This window comes from Lepisosteus platostomus, chromosome 7 (genome assembly GCF_059453375.1).
Source record: "Lepisosteus platostomus isolate fLepPlt1 chromosome 7, fLepPlt1.hap1, whole genome shotgun sequence".
Classification (NCBI taxonomy): domain Eukaryota; kingdom Metazoa; phylum Chordata; class Actinopteri; order Semionotiformes; family Lepisosteidae; genus Lepisosteus; species Lepisosteus platostomus.
This window is the reverse complement of record NC_142617.1, coordinates 40,129,596-40,145,913: the sequence shown is the minus strand read 5'-3', so window position 1 is coordinate 40,145,913 and position 16,318 is coordinate 40,129,596. Positions and strand designations below refer to the sequence as shown.

At 44.3% G+C, this 16,318-nt stretch overlaps 1 protein-coding gene across 4 annotated transcripts in view; it reads right to left on the bottom strand.

Annotated features, from left to right (window-relative positions):
* Positions 1 to 86: 86 nt before the first annotated feature.
* Positions 87 to 16,318, bottom strand: part of ppardb (peroxisome proliferator-activated receptor delta b) — a 32,219-nt gene continuing 15,987 nt past the window's right edge. For 3 of the 4 annotated variants that reach the window (XM_088640298.1, XM_088640300.1, XM_088640299.1), the window contains exons 2-9: positions 14,203 to 14,826; positions 13,636 to 13,787; positions 12,773 to 12,911; positions 11,788 to 11,990; positions 10,990 to 11,196; positions 10,138 to 10,381; positions 9,283 to 9,519; positions 87 to 8,962 (exon numbers count right to left, since the gene is read on the bottom strand). In XM_088640298.1, the coding sequence (XP_088496424.1) occupies positions 8,895 to 8,962; positions 9,283 to 9,519; positions 10,138 to 10,381; positions 10,990 to 11,196; positions 11,788 to 11,990; positions 12,773 to 12,911; positions 13,636 to 13,787; positions 14,203 to 14,767 (1,815 nt within the window). In that variant the 5' untranslated portion in view covers positions 14,768 to 14,826 and the 3' untranslated portion in view covers positions 87 to 8,894. Of the gene's footprint in view, positions 9,520 to 10,137; positions 10,382 to 10,989; positions 11,197 to 11,787; positions 11,991 to 12,772; positions 12,912 to 13,635; positions 13,788 to 14,202; positions 14,827 to 16,318 lie in introns of all 4 variants that reach the window. The other variant, XM_088640301.1, reaches the window with a different exon arrangement.

Sequence of the window (16,318 nt, the reverse complement as noted above, 5' to 3'; positions counted from 1 at the left end):
TCTTCTTCATCTGGAGGGATTGCTGGAATAATCAATGGAATAGTGCCATGGGGGGCAGAGGAATGTAAATAAAAACAACAGTCAAAAATGATAAAATTGAGGTTTATTCTTTAATTAAAATATCTAGGAGTATCTTCTCAAGTATTATGGAGTGTATACATTTGCTCAGCAACACTGTATATTTACAATATCATCATTTAAAAAAATAAAAAAACATTTCTAACATGTGCAAGAATAGATTAATTGTTGTCACTGTTTAGTAATGTTTCCATTTGGATCAAAGTACATTTGACCCCCACTGCTGTGAACGAATACAGCAATTCAGAGTAATAAAGTTAGGATGATTTCTTGAAAAAAAGTACAAAAGGTTGTCCATTTGTTCAGAACTGTAATCTTTCCACTGATTGCTGAAGACTCTAATGGTCATTGTTTAGCAAGCAATGGGCACAATGTTTTTTGATAAACGTACAGTTTATTACTCAGTTCCATTATTCAGAGTGCTACTGATAGGAAATTCACAGCTGACAATGCCTCTCTTATGACTGAACAGGGGTCTTATTGATACAAAGGAACCCATTGTTTCAGAATATCTGTATGAAAAATAAACACTACTAAACACACAACACAAAGATCAGTTTTATAGCAACACCTGCTATTAGTAAATCCAGAGATGGACCTTGGACACGTATCAGCATCGACCTGGAAAGGGAAAAGCAGCTGAATTAAGGGAGAACGTAAAGTGAATACTCATTGCATGTGAAGATAATTTTTTTTCTTTCCAAAAGAATTCCTTGGGTCTCACTTCGCTTTCTTAGAAGTACACGTCCCCATATTTTGTGCTTTCTGAAGGCCTGGGATCATAACTAACACCTGTCGACAGAGACGACAACAATGTAACTCTTGCCTTTACGTGAGGACGCAGGGAGGCACTGATTAATTATTCTGCACTTTTACTCTTAGGTTTTGGCCTAATCCTGTGAAGGCTTCGAGCTGGAAGGTGAACATTAACTCCTCACCACAAACCCACGGTGGAGACCCCCAGGGGCTCAATGATGGGGGATCTGAGGTCAAGAATGAGGTGTGCCTGAAGAGCTGCTGCATATGAGAAGGAAATTCTCACGGCTGTTCCTGGCACTGCGCCCTGACTGCCGGCATGATCATTGTCCTTGACCTTTCTTACATAGAAAGCAGACAATAGCAAGAGGTACACCACAAACAGGAGCCTGCTGTCGTTGTGCAATGCCAGACACCACCAAACTGCACTGGGATCAAAGGAAACGGTCAGCAATCCTTCAATCCTTTGCCTGGGCACTGAAGCCATTTTAAGGGCTGCAACATCACTGGGCCAACTCAGCGTTAGCCAAGTCCCTGAAACAATGTGCAGCACAAAATATTCATTAAAAAAATAAACAGGAATGGATCACCAGGCTTAGAATTAAAAGTTACAGTCTTCCACTTTTGAGTATTAAGGTCCCTCTTTTTGTTGCGACAGTTTGACAGTAAACACAGATGGCACAGAAAACAGAACTCCTTTTCTATATTCTTTTAAAACCTTTTTATGGAAAGACAGCTCTAGCCTTAAAGGGAGCTTCTACAGAGCCGTTCTACTGTACATGCTCATCCTGTACTCTCATTCGCCCTGCCTTTGAAGCTATAGTACTTCAAAAGTAGATACACTTCTAAGATGTCTCTGTACCGTTCTTACAATATGTTCACATGAGGTCTGCTGTTGTCTGAAATACTGGTCGAGAAGGTGGAACCCCACACTTCATGTAAGGAGAAAAGCAAAGGATTCAGGTGATGGAGAACTGTGCCATTTATAGCTTCAGAGTAAGAGGAGCCACATTTAGTGAACACAGGTCTTTGTTCCTAAAACACAGAGGGAGAATGATCTTCCTCATGGAGTTCTGAATAACTGTCCAAGAGGATATTTGCTTTGTCCAATGAACACCCCTGACACTGAACACTGGACTTGAGGTTGGTGTTGAGGTCCCCTGAGGGGGCTGGAGAAGGGGCAACGAGGCCAGTGCAATCCTCTACACCAAATCACAGTCAGCCTTCATGCACAGCAGGACACTGCCTGAGGTCCGACTATAGCAATGTGAATTTAAAGCTCAAACTAAAACCCTTATTGGAAGCTAATATCCAGCATGTCTGTCATCCAGCATTTCATTAAAAAATAACACTGCTAACCTCCATTTTTTCCTTTTTATCAAAACATTAATTTCAATCTCACACTGTTCCTCGCCAAAGACTAATGAGATGTTTTCATAAAAATAAAATAATGAAGCGTTACAATGAAAAAAAAAGAACGCACACATTCATGAGGGTCACCCAGGACGTGAATGAAAGGGCACACATTTTATCCCCTTCTGTCAAAATGATCTTGACAACCAATTGTCGTGGGGCTTTGTTGAGCAGTTTTAGAACTGCAGCAAAGTAAAATCTCACAGCATTGTAACTTCCATCGCTCCCTGCAGTCATTCATTAAAGAACGCAAGGCATTGCTTTCTAGGTGATGCTTGAACCTGAGCCCTGTGTGCGTGCTTTTCTTTATTATAACTGAAGACAAGAACTGGATAATTTGTAGTATTTTGCATGAGACGATCAAGGGGATTTCTCACAGACAGACAGTCTAAACAAGCACAAAATCAGGGTTTGGGACCACAAAGTGTTACAACTGAAACTGGGAAAAAACGCAAGACAGTAAGGTCGGTCATTCAAGGAACTAAAACACAAAAAGGCAAATGTGAATAAATACCATTATATTTTGAATAGAATTCCGCTACAGACAGTAATTAAATAGATGCTACCTTTTGAAGCACATTCACTTGACAGAAATATCACCTGAGATGCGCCATCAGCTTCAGTTAAACCATCAATAATTGTTCAGGTCTGTCATACTGTATGTATACAATAAGGAAACTGTATTAAACTGCTCCAATGGCCAGCTTTGTTTACCCAGCTTGCTTGTATATCAAATCAAACCAAAACCACAGAGATCAAAAGAGCAAAAAATATAGAATGTGTGTATATATACTTTCTATGTAAGAAACGTTCTGCAGCCTTATCAGACAATGTTCCCCCCATTGAGCTGAGACACCACTGGCTGTAGCTGCAGCTTCTGTGATCTGACGTGGCTTCAGTCTCGGTTCAGTCTCAGGAAAGAACTTGAAGAGGTAGACAGCAGGTAAGGGGGGTCATTTAACTGCAGCAGCATTGTTACAAAACGACTGCGAAGATCAGTAAGATTCAGACACAGAATGGCAACCACAGCAACAGAATGTTAAGACCAGGATTTGCATCTAAATAACCAATAGGCATGTAGTTAACTGCATCTCTTGCTTTTACTAATTGTTTTTCTTTTCTTCATCATGGAAGGAATTAATGCAGTTCTCAGTGTGCATATTATCATTTGCTGAAGGTATAACTATTCCAGCAAAAACACCTTCTGACATTTCTGGACTCCTCTTTCAAGTCACAAGAAGTTTTTCAGAGCTGCTTTTGCTGGAGTGGTTGGCTACCACTTCACACTTCAGGAAAATGACTGCACGCTGAGAGACTCTTTCCCTTCACTTAGTTCATCCCCTGGTGCATTGACAGACAAGACAGAAATATTGTCATGCACATCAACTGTTTAACATTTTGTCATTTTCATTCTATTCCTGCCCAATTTGTAATCAACATGTTTTCTTTAAATCTTCGTAGGCAAACTGTGTTCTCCTCAGGCAAGGAAGGACAGAAACTCTCTTCTAACCAGCACATCCCCTGAGCTACAGCAAACCCTCTTTTTAATGGACTAATAGGGAGAAAGGGGTGTTTGTTATCGCCAAATGTCTGTTAAATCACTAATAAGTAGGCAGAGGAATCGTACTCCGTTGGGCTCCTGAGCAAGGCCCTTAACCCCAACTGTTCCAGGGGCGACGTACAATGGTAGACCCTGCGCTCTGACCCCAAGCTCTCTCCCTATCTGTGTGTCTGTGTGTCTCATGGAGAGCAAGCTGGGGTATGCGAAAAGATAATTCCTTATGCAAGAAATTGTAAAGGGTTAATAAAGTGATGTTATTATTATTATTAACTTTTTCTCATCACAAAAACACAGTATGTATGAGAAATATTATATATATATACTTTCAAGGTCTTTTGACTTTTTTAACAATTGCAGTTAACACTTGTTCCTGTGCCTTTTTAGGATATACATGCATAATAACTATACTGTATAAAAGTTTTAAAATCATACAAAACACAAACACCTACTGCATTCAACTGACTTACCCTTATAGTGCACCAATTAATTTCTCAATTTTAAAACCTATGTAGTATTTATTTTTACCTAGTTTTATTTGTGTATTTCCTTGTTGTTGCAGGGAAAAGCCATTATTTCTAATTTCACAGCAAAATTTCCCTTTAACAGATTTTGTCAGTTAAATCTGTAGCCCGTTATAAACCGAGGGTTTACAATGCTGATGTTTTCATCTGCAGCAAACTCCACAGTGTCTTACAGGAGAGTTTGTGCTGAGTAGAGGAGCAGCATCTGTCCCTGACATCGATGCAAACCTGAAGACTCAGGTCAGAAAACCACCAGGGGTCACTGTTTCACAAAAGCACCCTAGCCAACAAATCCCAGCCTGATCTCTAGCAGAACTCAACTACTTGTGCGCCACTGCTTGGGTCACTAGTCACAGCTGACTATGGCATGACTTTGACAACTGGTGAAGACAGGTGACAAGTGGGCATGAAGTCCCCCTGCACTCGGGGTGAGGCCCTTTGACTGGTTGGCATATCCCAGGACCCCCATATTCAACTGTTTTCCATCTTGCTTTCTAAAAGGGAAGTAAAAGCATCTCAAAGTCCACCATCTTCCAAACACTTCCCCATTGGCTTAGTAAAAGACAGTTTTCACCCCCACGAGAAACACACCTATTGCCTCCATTTCAAAGACACAGCACTGGACGGACAGCCTTCCGCGATCCTACACCCTCCAGGATACAGAAGTAATAAGAACTGAAAACGACTGGGAAATCCACATTACAGAAGACACAAGTGTTCTAAGTAAACAATCTGAACAAAAGAAAAGACATTTAGCTAGACACACTGGATTCAACAAAAGGTGAACAGGGTGGATACATACCATAACGGCACACCACTCTGATGTTTTGAACACTATTTAAACCAAAGTGCCAAAGTGTTATAAGGAAGTGTAGAAGGAGCAAACATTTGAAATAGCAAACAGACCCACACAAGGAAGCCTTACTACCGCAAGCTTACAGCACAGTCCCGATACCACTTTTACACAAAATGCTTATATTGATCTGAATTCTAAGGGTGAATCTGAGAGATACTGCAAAAATGCTCAGGCCTAGTATAGGTATGCCCAGTATATATTGAAATTGATTGATTCATATCTTTAAAGAGTTATTTTTTCCCCTCAGTGGGACATGGATATAATCTAAACAAGCAGAAAAGCTTGCAACGGTAACCTTTGTGTTCAGCTTTAAAAAAAAGATAGTGCTGTTCCCTGGAGTGCATTTCAGTTACACATAGTAAAACAAGTAATAATAAAACAGTAACATTGGATGCCAGTTGGTTAAGACACACAGATTAAACAAACAAATGAGAAAACAAGTTAATTCACAAGAACAAACCATGACATGAGCTCATTAATCGACCTGGATTCCAGACACGAAGGAGGAAGCAGGCTTCATGGCCTGGTGAAGGTACGAAGTTCTCAGAGTCCACAAAGCTGAACAGAAATCAAACAAACCAATAACCAATAGAGCACACCGGTCACGAACGGGTAAACACAGGGAGCTGAGTGTGATAGATTGTGCTTATTCCCCCTGCACTGCAAAGCCACGCAACAGAGGGAGAACCACTGAGGCATCTGTTTACTAGACAAGAAATTTCGGCTCAAGTTGCTGCAAAAAAGGAGCAAATATCATCTTCCGGGGGGACTGACCACTGAGTGCACTAGAACCATCGGCGCCCCGATTGCCATCACAGAGGACTCCTGCGGGTCTGCTGTAAATTGGGCCATTGCACTGCAACATCAGATTCTGATCTGGCAAGACCAGACTGACAACGGCTTTTGCTCCAGAACGCAGTTCAAGTTTCATTTGCGGAAAGTTTTCACAGAAAAACATTGCCATGTCCGTACACTTGATTCTGCGATTTAAAATGGAATTTTAAAGAGTAAAAACATGCACTGGAGCAAAATACTTTGAAAGCGATGGTGACATGCTCATGAATAATGTGAAAAAAAATCATGGTGTCAAAGTGTCAGTTTATAATTCAGTTTATAGGATCTCATTACGGCATTTATATTATTCACAGAAGTAAATGTCCTATTTTGCCATACGGACCAGAATGTTTTGTAAGGAATGCAGACAATATACTTTTTAAACTTTTGTCTTTTCCAGTATGGAAAGAAGAACAGTGAGAAAATAATATAAAAGAGAGCAATCCTGACAGGTCATCCAAAACTCCAACCTTTATTATGGCTTCATTATTTTTCTGTGGATTTGCTCCAGTGCCTAAGGTAATGTTTTACTTCCACAGGTTCAATTTTTTTTGCTCCTCATGTGGGCAAAAATCTGTGCATAACACTTTGACGTATGGCGTACTGAGGGAGAGTGGCAGTTAAAGAAGAGCCGACTATTTCGAAAGTAAGGTCTGCATAGGTACTTAAGGTTCCGAACGGCCAGCATCTGCATGCTGAGATCATGTTAATCACGCCAAGTTTTCATTTCTGAGAGTGAATGCTAGTCAATCTTTGGCATCTGTCAATAATGATAAAAATCATTATAACATATCATGGACAACCGGTTCACGTCTGGGTGATGGGGTCTTCCGACTGCAATTTGCCAAGCAGGAGCACACAGCTCACCCTGTGTTGCTGCAGGAACTAGTTGGCCAGGCCTCTCTCTGCTCCCAGCACAACGGTGAACCCTGTCAGTTTCCAAGCACTTGCCAGTTTACAGTGACAATAGTGATCGACATGCCTGTCCTCCAATTGGTGCTGAACCTAATGCGTGTCATTGCAGATCTAACAATGTATGCATGGCAAATGGCTTAATGAGTGGGCAGCTCAGAGGAGCATGTTCTGCACTTCCTCATTCTCGTCAACCAAGACGTAAAGACACAATGGGTATTCTACACCAGGTGGGTCTATAACATAGTCTGTTGTCTCTGAAATGAAAAAGGTCTTACTCTCACCATGGAAGTTAAATATTATAATATTATAAATATTATTAGTGTGAATTAGTGTGAATTATTATTGAGTCATATTTGAGTCACAAAGACCAAAATTTAAAAGCAAATAGCATTGACTAAAATATTTGAAAATTTTATCAAGTGTTTTTGTAGATGTGTCCCACTCAAAAAAGGAAATATCTGTTCTAATCAAAAATTACAGCGGATGAAATGAAAAGTGCTTATTATGACAAGGAGAACAGATACCCTACACTGTCTTAGCAAGTGCCATTGTGCAGAAGAAAGGAGTCGTGACAACAAACTGCCAAACAGCCACAGCAAGACATAGCCAACAGCCTGGCAGAAGTGCAGGCTTCTGCCTCTTTACTGATCTTTGTAAAACAGTTAATAACCTAATTTCACTCAGATTTCTAGCATGCTCATATAACAAGTCTGCCCCGCTACAAGGTTCAACACTAACCTCAACAGGATCAAAGCCTGTTTCCTGGACTCAAATCCCCCATCACACTAATCCTCTGGTCAGTCTGGTGTGGGGTGTGCTGGCCTAACGGCAACTGTCAAGCTGTACCCGAGCAAAGGGGTGACTGCACATCAGTGCATGCCTGTTGTGTCCACATTAAAAGACTTGAGAAGATGACTGTATTGAAACATACAGTATATATACACACATTGTGAATGTCTGAGGTTCAACTCACTTTGAGTTACAAGAGGAAGCAAGACTCCAGACCAGACTTCCAACAGGCCTCCTTTCTCCACCCTTTCAAAACATGACTTAAGTGCTTTTAAATACACCTAGGGCCTTTTGTTTTCAGTGTTTTTTTGAATCACATGGCATGCCTTTAACCTTACCATATGCTAATTTGCGTTCCCAGCTAAAAACACAAGGACTCTTATTAATTAAGAAACAAAGTGAGCTTTTCACTTCACTGGTGTTCACTGTTCTGCTTCACCAAGCCTTCAGGCAGAGATTACTGATTAACATCACTATATCCAGAACCTGTTTAACTCGCATCTCCATCCCGCAGCGCCAGTTTAGCACAGTGAGGATTTTGTATAGTTGCACACATGTTCCACCAGCAGTTAAACGAATTGTCCAGACAAATCCCTAAAAAAGAGATGCGTGTAGTGTAAAGTAATCACAGGTACAATGATTCAAATCATTGTAATTAAAAATAGGAAAAACCATCCTAAGCTGAAATGGCAATGAATTTTCATTAAACTGGGATCTTGAGAAGACAGAGAGGTAGGCAGTTGGAAAATGAACAGCCCTATAAACACCTTAGTGTAGTGCTGGGCAATATAAAACATATAGAGGGCTGAACTGCACCTGTGGCTCTAAATTGGCTCAAGTGATACAGCACTCACTTTAAGGAACAGAAGAATCAGCAAGACCATGAGCATCACAAGGTTAACTGCCTCTTACTGGGACAGATGCTTTGAAAACATCTGTAACATCTGATGGAAAAATGGAGAGTTGCATTCTGTGAATCTCTAGAGGCCGGCCACCTGTTATTTCTCTCAAGGGTCCACGCCACTGCCTTAGGGACACCAGGACACACCCTTCACTCTCAGCATCCTGCCTGTAGTCCTGTCGGCTGATCAACTCCCCGATTGCCCTCATCCTGAAACACGACGTTCCGATAGTTTTGAGCCAGTTATTCTTATTTCCCAAGTCTGAGACGTCAGCAAACCACACCAGACTCTGGCCTAGTGCCTGGGGATTCCTTCTTCAAATGCACAAATCCCACCTGTGGCTAGATTATTAAGGGCAGGTCAAAAAATCAGTTACAAAACATGAATATCTATCAAAAAAGAAAATCACAGAGCCTTGGGCTGCAGCAGCATGTCATACTATTTTGAAATACCCACAGCTTCAGACTTAACACTCCCTTCTATGGCAACGGAAGACTTGTGAGTCTTTCGCTGTGGTCATTGTCCTGTTGTAACAGCTTGAAATCCATGGCTTCAGCTCTCTCATCGCATATACGTATATTTACATATATATCTTTTGTATCTTAAATTAATATTTCTCTAGATCATTGTCATGATTGATTCTTTTCTAGTACATATCTTTGTAGATCTCCTGCAGGAGTGGGTGTAGTGAGGTCTCAGACTCGGTCTTTTTTATTTTTTGGACGAGCTGCGCGTTCTCGGTCACCAGCTGCCGCAGGTCGGCCATCTTCTGCAGCAGCTTGGGGAAGAGGTACAGCGAGTCGGGGTGGTTGGCCTGCAGGTGCAGGTTCAGGGCCTGCAGGATGTTGTCTTGGATCTCCTCCACCTGCTTCACGCTCATCAGGCCCGGCCGATCTGCCAACACACCGACCACAGCGCGTCAGAGGACAGCAGTGCACCCTGCAGCGCACTCCCCCCTGCCTGCGACACAAACCTGTGTTAAGGTTCCTGCTCTCCCTTAAAAGGGAGAAGAATCAGCCACTACAAGCTTTTTCACAGTCCCTGTTCAGTAATCCTGAACTATACAGTGACAGTACAGGTAAGAATTCCTAGAGCTACTGCAATACAGGATCTGTGAAATGACCCTCAGATACTGTAAAACCAAGGGGAATCTTTAATTTACACAGGTGTAACCCTAAAACAAAATTAAAATAAATATGAGCTCCCTGATACCTCTGAAACAGTTCTGCAGTTACACAGTAAGGCCAGAGAAGGCAAGTCCAGTTTGCACTGGATATGGCATACATAATAATAATAATCGATTCATTTAATACTACAAAAAACACCAAAGGCTCTGGCCCTTTAAGACACCTAGGGTTGTAAAGGACTGTAACCTAATCTCTGAACAGAGCCCTCAGTGGGATTACAAGGTACTGAAAACACTATGGAGTCTTGTCCAATGCTCACTCTCCACTGCTGTCTGGCAGTCTGACACCGTATCAGAGTGTGTTATTCCACCTTGGCCAGTCTCACCTCCACACAGGATGATGGCGGCCACGAAGAGCGCCAGGTCACTGTCGTCCAACTCCAGGGCATTGAACTTGACCGCGAACTCAAACTTGGGTTCCATGATCTCGTTGAAGGGGCGCCGCAGGCTGCGCAGGAACTCCCGCGTCACGAAGCCCTTGCCGTTGGCAACCAGCAGCCCGTCTTTGTTCATCAGCGAGGGCAGCATGGCGAAGATGGCCTCATGTACGCCGTACTTCAGCAACGTGACCTGGAGGACAACCATTCCAAAGGGCTCAGATTACCCCCTCACCAGGGAAACAAGTCAACCTGCACAGAACCACAGCCTCAAATGGCATCTTCTCTCTTCTGTATCCAGAGCTGTAAGCTTATCTACACCTAGCACAGAAAATCCATAATAATTCCTACACCATCTACTCTGACAAACATCTATACAGGAGCATGAAAAGTAACATTTCTCTGTGCAGCCATTCTGTCTAGAAGGACCCTTTAACATTCACTAACTGTACAGAGAGCTCCTACACCTCAATGTAAAAAGCTCACCCCTGCAGTCACATTTTCATTTTTCGGTCATGAGTGTTGTGGTTTGACCTTGTGTCATCTTATGTTACACAGTACATACCATTACCACGTGTCTCTTCAAACTAGAACTCCCCCATCTGTAACTTTGGTCTTGTGTATCTTGATTAGGCTTGTTAAGTCTTTGTTGGCTCTATACCTATGTGCCCAGGCAACCCTACCACAACATAACTCATAAGCATTAATGCTGGTTGGTGTACACTAGGCTCTACAGCAATGATTACTGGGCTACGTACAGCTTTAGGTGGAGTGTTCTCCCAATAACCTATGACCTCTCACCTGGTCATTGAGGAAGAGCCCCACGAAGCCGGGGATGTTCTTGGCAAACTCCGTGAGTTCCCGCACAGTCTCCACAGTGGTGCACTGGCACCGGTAGAACACGTGCACCCCGATCTCCTTGTTGGGGGGTGCCCCATGGATCAGCTGGTTCCACACCAGCCCATTCTCCGCCTGCCAGAGTGAGTCCATGTCATGGATCACAAAGGGCTGCAGAGACAAGACGCCCACAATTCACCGATAGCTGAAGTCATGGAGTGGCAGCAGTCCCTAGAGGTTCCTAAGAGTTTCATATTTAATGACACTGACCTGTTTGCTCTTATACCACAGTCAGGAAAAGATGCATATAGAAAGAAAATGCTCACGGATTTCTACATTTTTTGAGATTTCTGTTTCCCGACCTTCTGAAATGTCAAACGACTAGAAAAGTTTAAAATTTGCACAATGCACAAATAAAAACACAAAACAAAGAATTCAGCACACAATTTTGTTTTGCAAGTACTGCGTGAAAGTTATAAATCACTCTGGGTTCTTGTTTATAAAGTAAACAGAGTTCTGCAGTATTACAAGAAGAACCTCTGGGCCAGACATAGCCAGCTGCATCTTTATCACAGCACTAGAAAACCTGGACGCCTCCACCACATCACATCACCTCACCATCTGTGAAGTTTATTTTAATGCGGCAAGTCTTCGGTTGCACAATATGGTCTGCTAACAACCAAATGAGCTACACAGGCCAAACCCCCTCTGGTCTGGAAACTCCTCATGCTCTTATGATCTGTGCCGGGGCCTTGCGCGTACCGGGTTCGAGCTGGTCTTGCCGGTCAGGATGCTGCGTGCCTTCTTCTTGGTCATGTTGAGGTTCTTCAGGTAGGCGTTGTTGACGTGCTTGGCCAGCGACTTGAGGTCGGAGCCGCCGGGGCTCTGCACGTTCATCTCGCCAGCCAGCAGCCCGGCCACCAGCTTCCTCTTCTCCGCCTCCGGCATCCGCCCGTACCGGATCGCTGCCACGGCCGCAGACACAAATCGGTAAAGACTCTGGTCTAGTTTTTTTTTAACTGTTGCCATTTTACCCCCCTCACTTACTTGCCAGCTTGTTTTGAGTTTAGATAATATGGTCATATGAGCTGAAGTGAGGAGCTACATGGCACCACCAGGACAGGAAAGAGAAGGGCTGGCCTAAGACTTTCTGGCACAAAGCTAGAAGGAAAGAACTTGCAGACAGCAGCTGATGTGGAAGCTGCTGATGAACTGGATGAAAACCCATCATCAACGTTCTAACACGCTTTAGGTTGTTTGGTGATGGCGCTGCCAGGAGTGCCTTCTCTCGCCCAAGTGGCTTGCAAGTAAATCCACCTAAACAGCAGTAAATATTTGCATCACCCACTGAATACATCTGCCCCAAATCTGAGAGCAGCCCAGCCCAGATGAGAACCTGCAATCTCTATCTACAATCTAAGGTAAAGTCTTCTACCTGAAGGACCTCTAGCATCTTTTATAGCTTTACACTGAAAGATCTGGCTAATTGTTTTCAAAGGGGAGGCACCCAACAGTGTTTGACAGATATGTACAGAGTTAAATGAAAGGGGGAGCAGATGGTTGTAGAGAAATGACTCAAGACGAATGTGCTTCTTTAACACAAAAATAGTTGTGGATGGGTCGGAACCAGGCTGTTCAAGGAGGACTCAGGAAAACAGCTGTGTCGTGAATTTAAGGGACACAAAACGCAAACGGTTCCAGTAAAGCAGGATCTGTGGGCGGCGGCAGCGCTGCGTGGGGGACTGACCGTCATGGGACATGCCCAGTGCCAGGCACTTCTGGAAACGGCAGTACTGGCACTTGTTGCGGCTTTTCTTCTGGATCTTGCAGCTCCGCTCACACCGCTCGTACTCCAGCTTCATCCGGATCGTCCTCCGGAAAAAGCCCTAGGAAAGGAAGGAGCTGAATTCATGTCTAGGAATAACGGAAGGAGAAAAGGGAAGACCAGAATGCTGGTTCTGCCGTGCTCTGCTTTAATTCAGACGTCAACAGATATTAACAGCGTATCTTACTGATGCTCATAAATGCTTATAGTTCAATAACTATCAAAATAAATGAAAACATTAACAATACAACCAAATACATTTCAATATATAAATAATTCCTATAAACAGACTAAACAGACTATTTTCATTTAAGATGTATGTGGGACAAACTGATTTTTCATTAAACAGCCCCAGACTGTAAAAGCCAGTCCTGGAGCCCCTACTTCTTCCTTTTTTTAAGCACACCGACTGAGAGCTGGTGTGTGGTGAGCGTACTGGCGCAGTATGGCTGCCGTCGCATCATCCAGGAGGGGCTACACATTGGTGGTGATGGAGGGAAGTCCCCATTACCTGTAAAAGCACTTTGAGTGGAGTGTCCACAAAAGTGCTATAAAAGTATGAGGAATTATTATTATTACTGGTTAATCATTAACATTCACTGGCTATGTGATCACAAAACATAGCCACGGTACTGTTTTGTACCGTGAATTTAAATTATGGCATGGCTTTCTGGAACTTTCTCATACTAAGGCGAGTGTTTTTTTCTTTATTTTCCACGACACTGGGAGGTCTGGGCAGGTTTTGCGGGGTGAGCGGGGGTCCTGCCCACGGGGGGAAGCAGTACCTTGCAGCCCTCACAGGCGTGAACTCCGTAGTGGAAGCCAGAGGCCTTGTCCCCACAGATGCGGCACTCCACGTTGATGCCCGAGCCCGGCCCGTCCTCACGGCCCAGCCGCAGCTGGTCCGACAGAGAGGGAGAGGACGTCTGGGACAGGTCTGAGGCGGGAGGGAGGGAGACAGAGACGGCGACACTGACAGACTGAAATTCACAACCACCTGCTCAATACAGAGCCCCATTGCAGGTAAAAACAGGCAGACTTGATGCGCAAAATGGAGACAACACCAGCGACATCTGCGTCGGGTGCCCTGGTACCTCAGGGTCTGAGGCAGACGATCACGCACAAAGCACAATTCCCACCATTCCCCCTCCACACAGAATATCGCTTTTTCTTATTGACAGGAATATAGAGATAACTTAAAAAAAACAATTTGGGGTATACTGATGACTAGAAGCAGCAACACAAAAACAAATGTGAGATATCAACTTGAAAAATAAAGTTAAACATTATAAAAAAAAACATAGGGACTAAGGACTTTCACTGCACACGGGAGCTATGGAAGAATGGGGTACCTGTGTAGCTGCTGGACGGGGCAGGGCTGTCCGGGCTTGTGGCTCCATAGCTGTTTGTGCTTGTTTCTAGCCTGTCCCCCTCCAGTTTTGGGGTGTCTTCCTGGCCCCCCTCCGGCGAGTGCATGTCCCACACCAAGCCATTGGGGGTCCCTTCCAGTCCGGTCCCGTCCAAAGTGCCACTGAGTTCTATGCTCCTGATGCTCCCCTTTTCAGCAGAGCTCAGCTCAGCCTGGCTGCTCAAGTCCCCCAGGTCTGGGTGGGCTCCTGGCAGTCCTGCTACCTGGAGGGAGCACATGTCCAGCTCGGGCCCCTGGTGCGGGCTTCCAGCGCTTGCCTGTCCCCCTTCCTCCCCCTCCCGCCCGGCCACAGTCCTGCGCAGTTCCCCCTCCGGGCTGAGGCCCAGCGAGGAGAGTCCGTCCTGTGACACCTCCCCGTTGTCGAGGTGGGCTGCCGGAATCTCCTGGACCATGGTCCCCCCCACCCCCGTCGTCTCTCCCACGCGCCGGGCTGCAGGCCCTGGGTCCTCGGTGCCGACTCCCAGACCCTCGGGCTGAAGCCCTGCCATGGCACGCGTCTTCCCCACTACCGGCCGGCTCCTTCCGTCATGGCGCCGCCGTCGCCGCCCTGTTGGGACAGAAAGTCACGAGTCCATTCAGCTGCTCGTAGTTCACCCGTCCAAAGACGGCCATTTCCAGTCGGACCCCTGGGAAACAGCTACACACTTTTTCCAAACCTCCCACAACCTTCCCGGAGTGAAGACGAGCTTCCTGATTTCAGCCCTAAAACCTCCCCTGCTTCACTTCCACACACAGGCAGGCCGTCAGATTCGTGGGCTGGGTCTTTTTTTTACGCCGTGTCCAATTTTGTTGACTTCAAACCCAAGCCTTCTGCAAGTTAACACATTCCTTCCTGCTTACATTTCGGTACTGAAACTTTTAAAGAGCCGTGAAAATCATCATTTGCTATTATAATATCGAGATATTCCTTGCTAAGTGCACCCAGGTAAGCTTTATGGAGAAGAAAACGTATCCACTGTCGGACCGAGCTTGTGACATCTTCCATCTCAGAACAACACCAACTTGAAATGAAATAGAAGCTTCTTAAGGATGGAGCTCAGGATGTCTTTACATATTTCCAGACCTTTTATTGCTATCGCGAAGGAAGACTATTGCAAAAGAATAGTTTAGGGATTTAAAATTGTGCACCGACGGCCTAAAATCCATTTTTAAAGATTTCATGTCCAAGCATGAAATGCGTGCCTTGTTTCTTACTCTGGACAGTCTGTGAGATAGTGTGAATAGCGATTCCTGCACGTCAATGTCTAAATGAACTAGAAGAAAGTATTTGGACTTTTTGTTTCCAAAAATAAAGAAAACAGAAACCGCCTTTTAAAATCACGATTTTTACTCTACACCCAATCAGTTTGGAATAGCCAAAGGAATTAGGAATTAAAGTTTGGAATAGCCAAAGGAATTAGGAATTAAATTACTAATTGCATCTTGGCGCATGCACCCGCAAACAGGGGAGAATAAGGAGGTGTGGGAGCGCCCTCCTTCATGCTCCCCCTCTTTCAACAAGTCCCAGCAGCACAGCCCTGGGCAAGAGGCCAGCGCTGAAGGGAGGAGAGGTGCAACAATCACCTACAGCATCACGAGCCCGCCAGAGCTACAGAGACACCTGGTCAAATAGTCCCACTCTTACACTAGGCTGCGTTCAGGCAAGTGCAACACTGCTTGGGGCATCTGGTCACAGTCAACCAGTGAGAAGATCCATGCTCAAACCCACAGCACGTGGATTAAAGAGCTCAACCAAGGCAAGCACCTTCACCAGTTACTCAGGAACCCCAACAAACCAATTTTAGGTTACCTTCAGCCGCTATCTGCAGAAAACCCACACTTTTCTAAGACGACATCAACACCAGAACTGCCCTGCCACCTCTTCAAAACTTAAAAGGAGCTTCAAAACAGTCAGAAGGACAACATGGGTTCATGTGTGAAAGATCTTATCAAAGCATGCAGTCTATATGCTTTTGAGACAGTTTCTTTGCCTATAAAAGAACTGCTGAAAAAGAAGAAATAAACGTCATCGGCATTAAAATCAAAATTTCATGTGATGC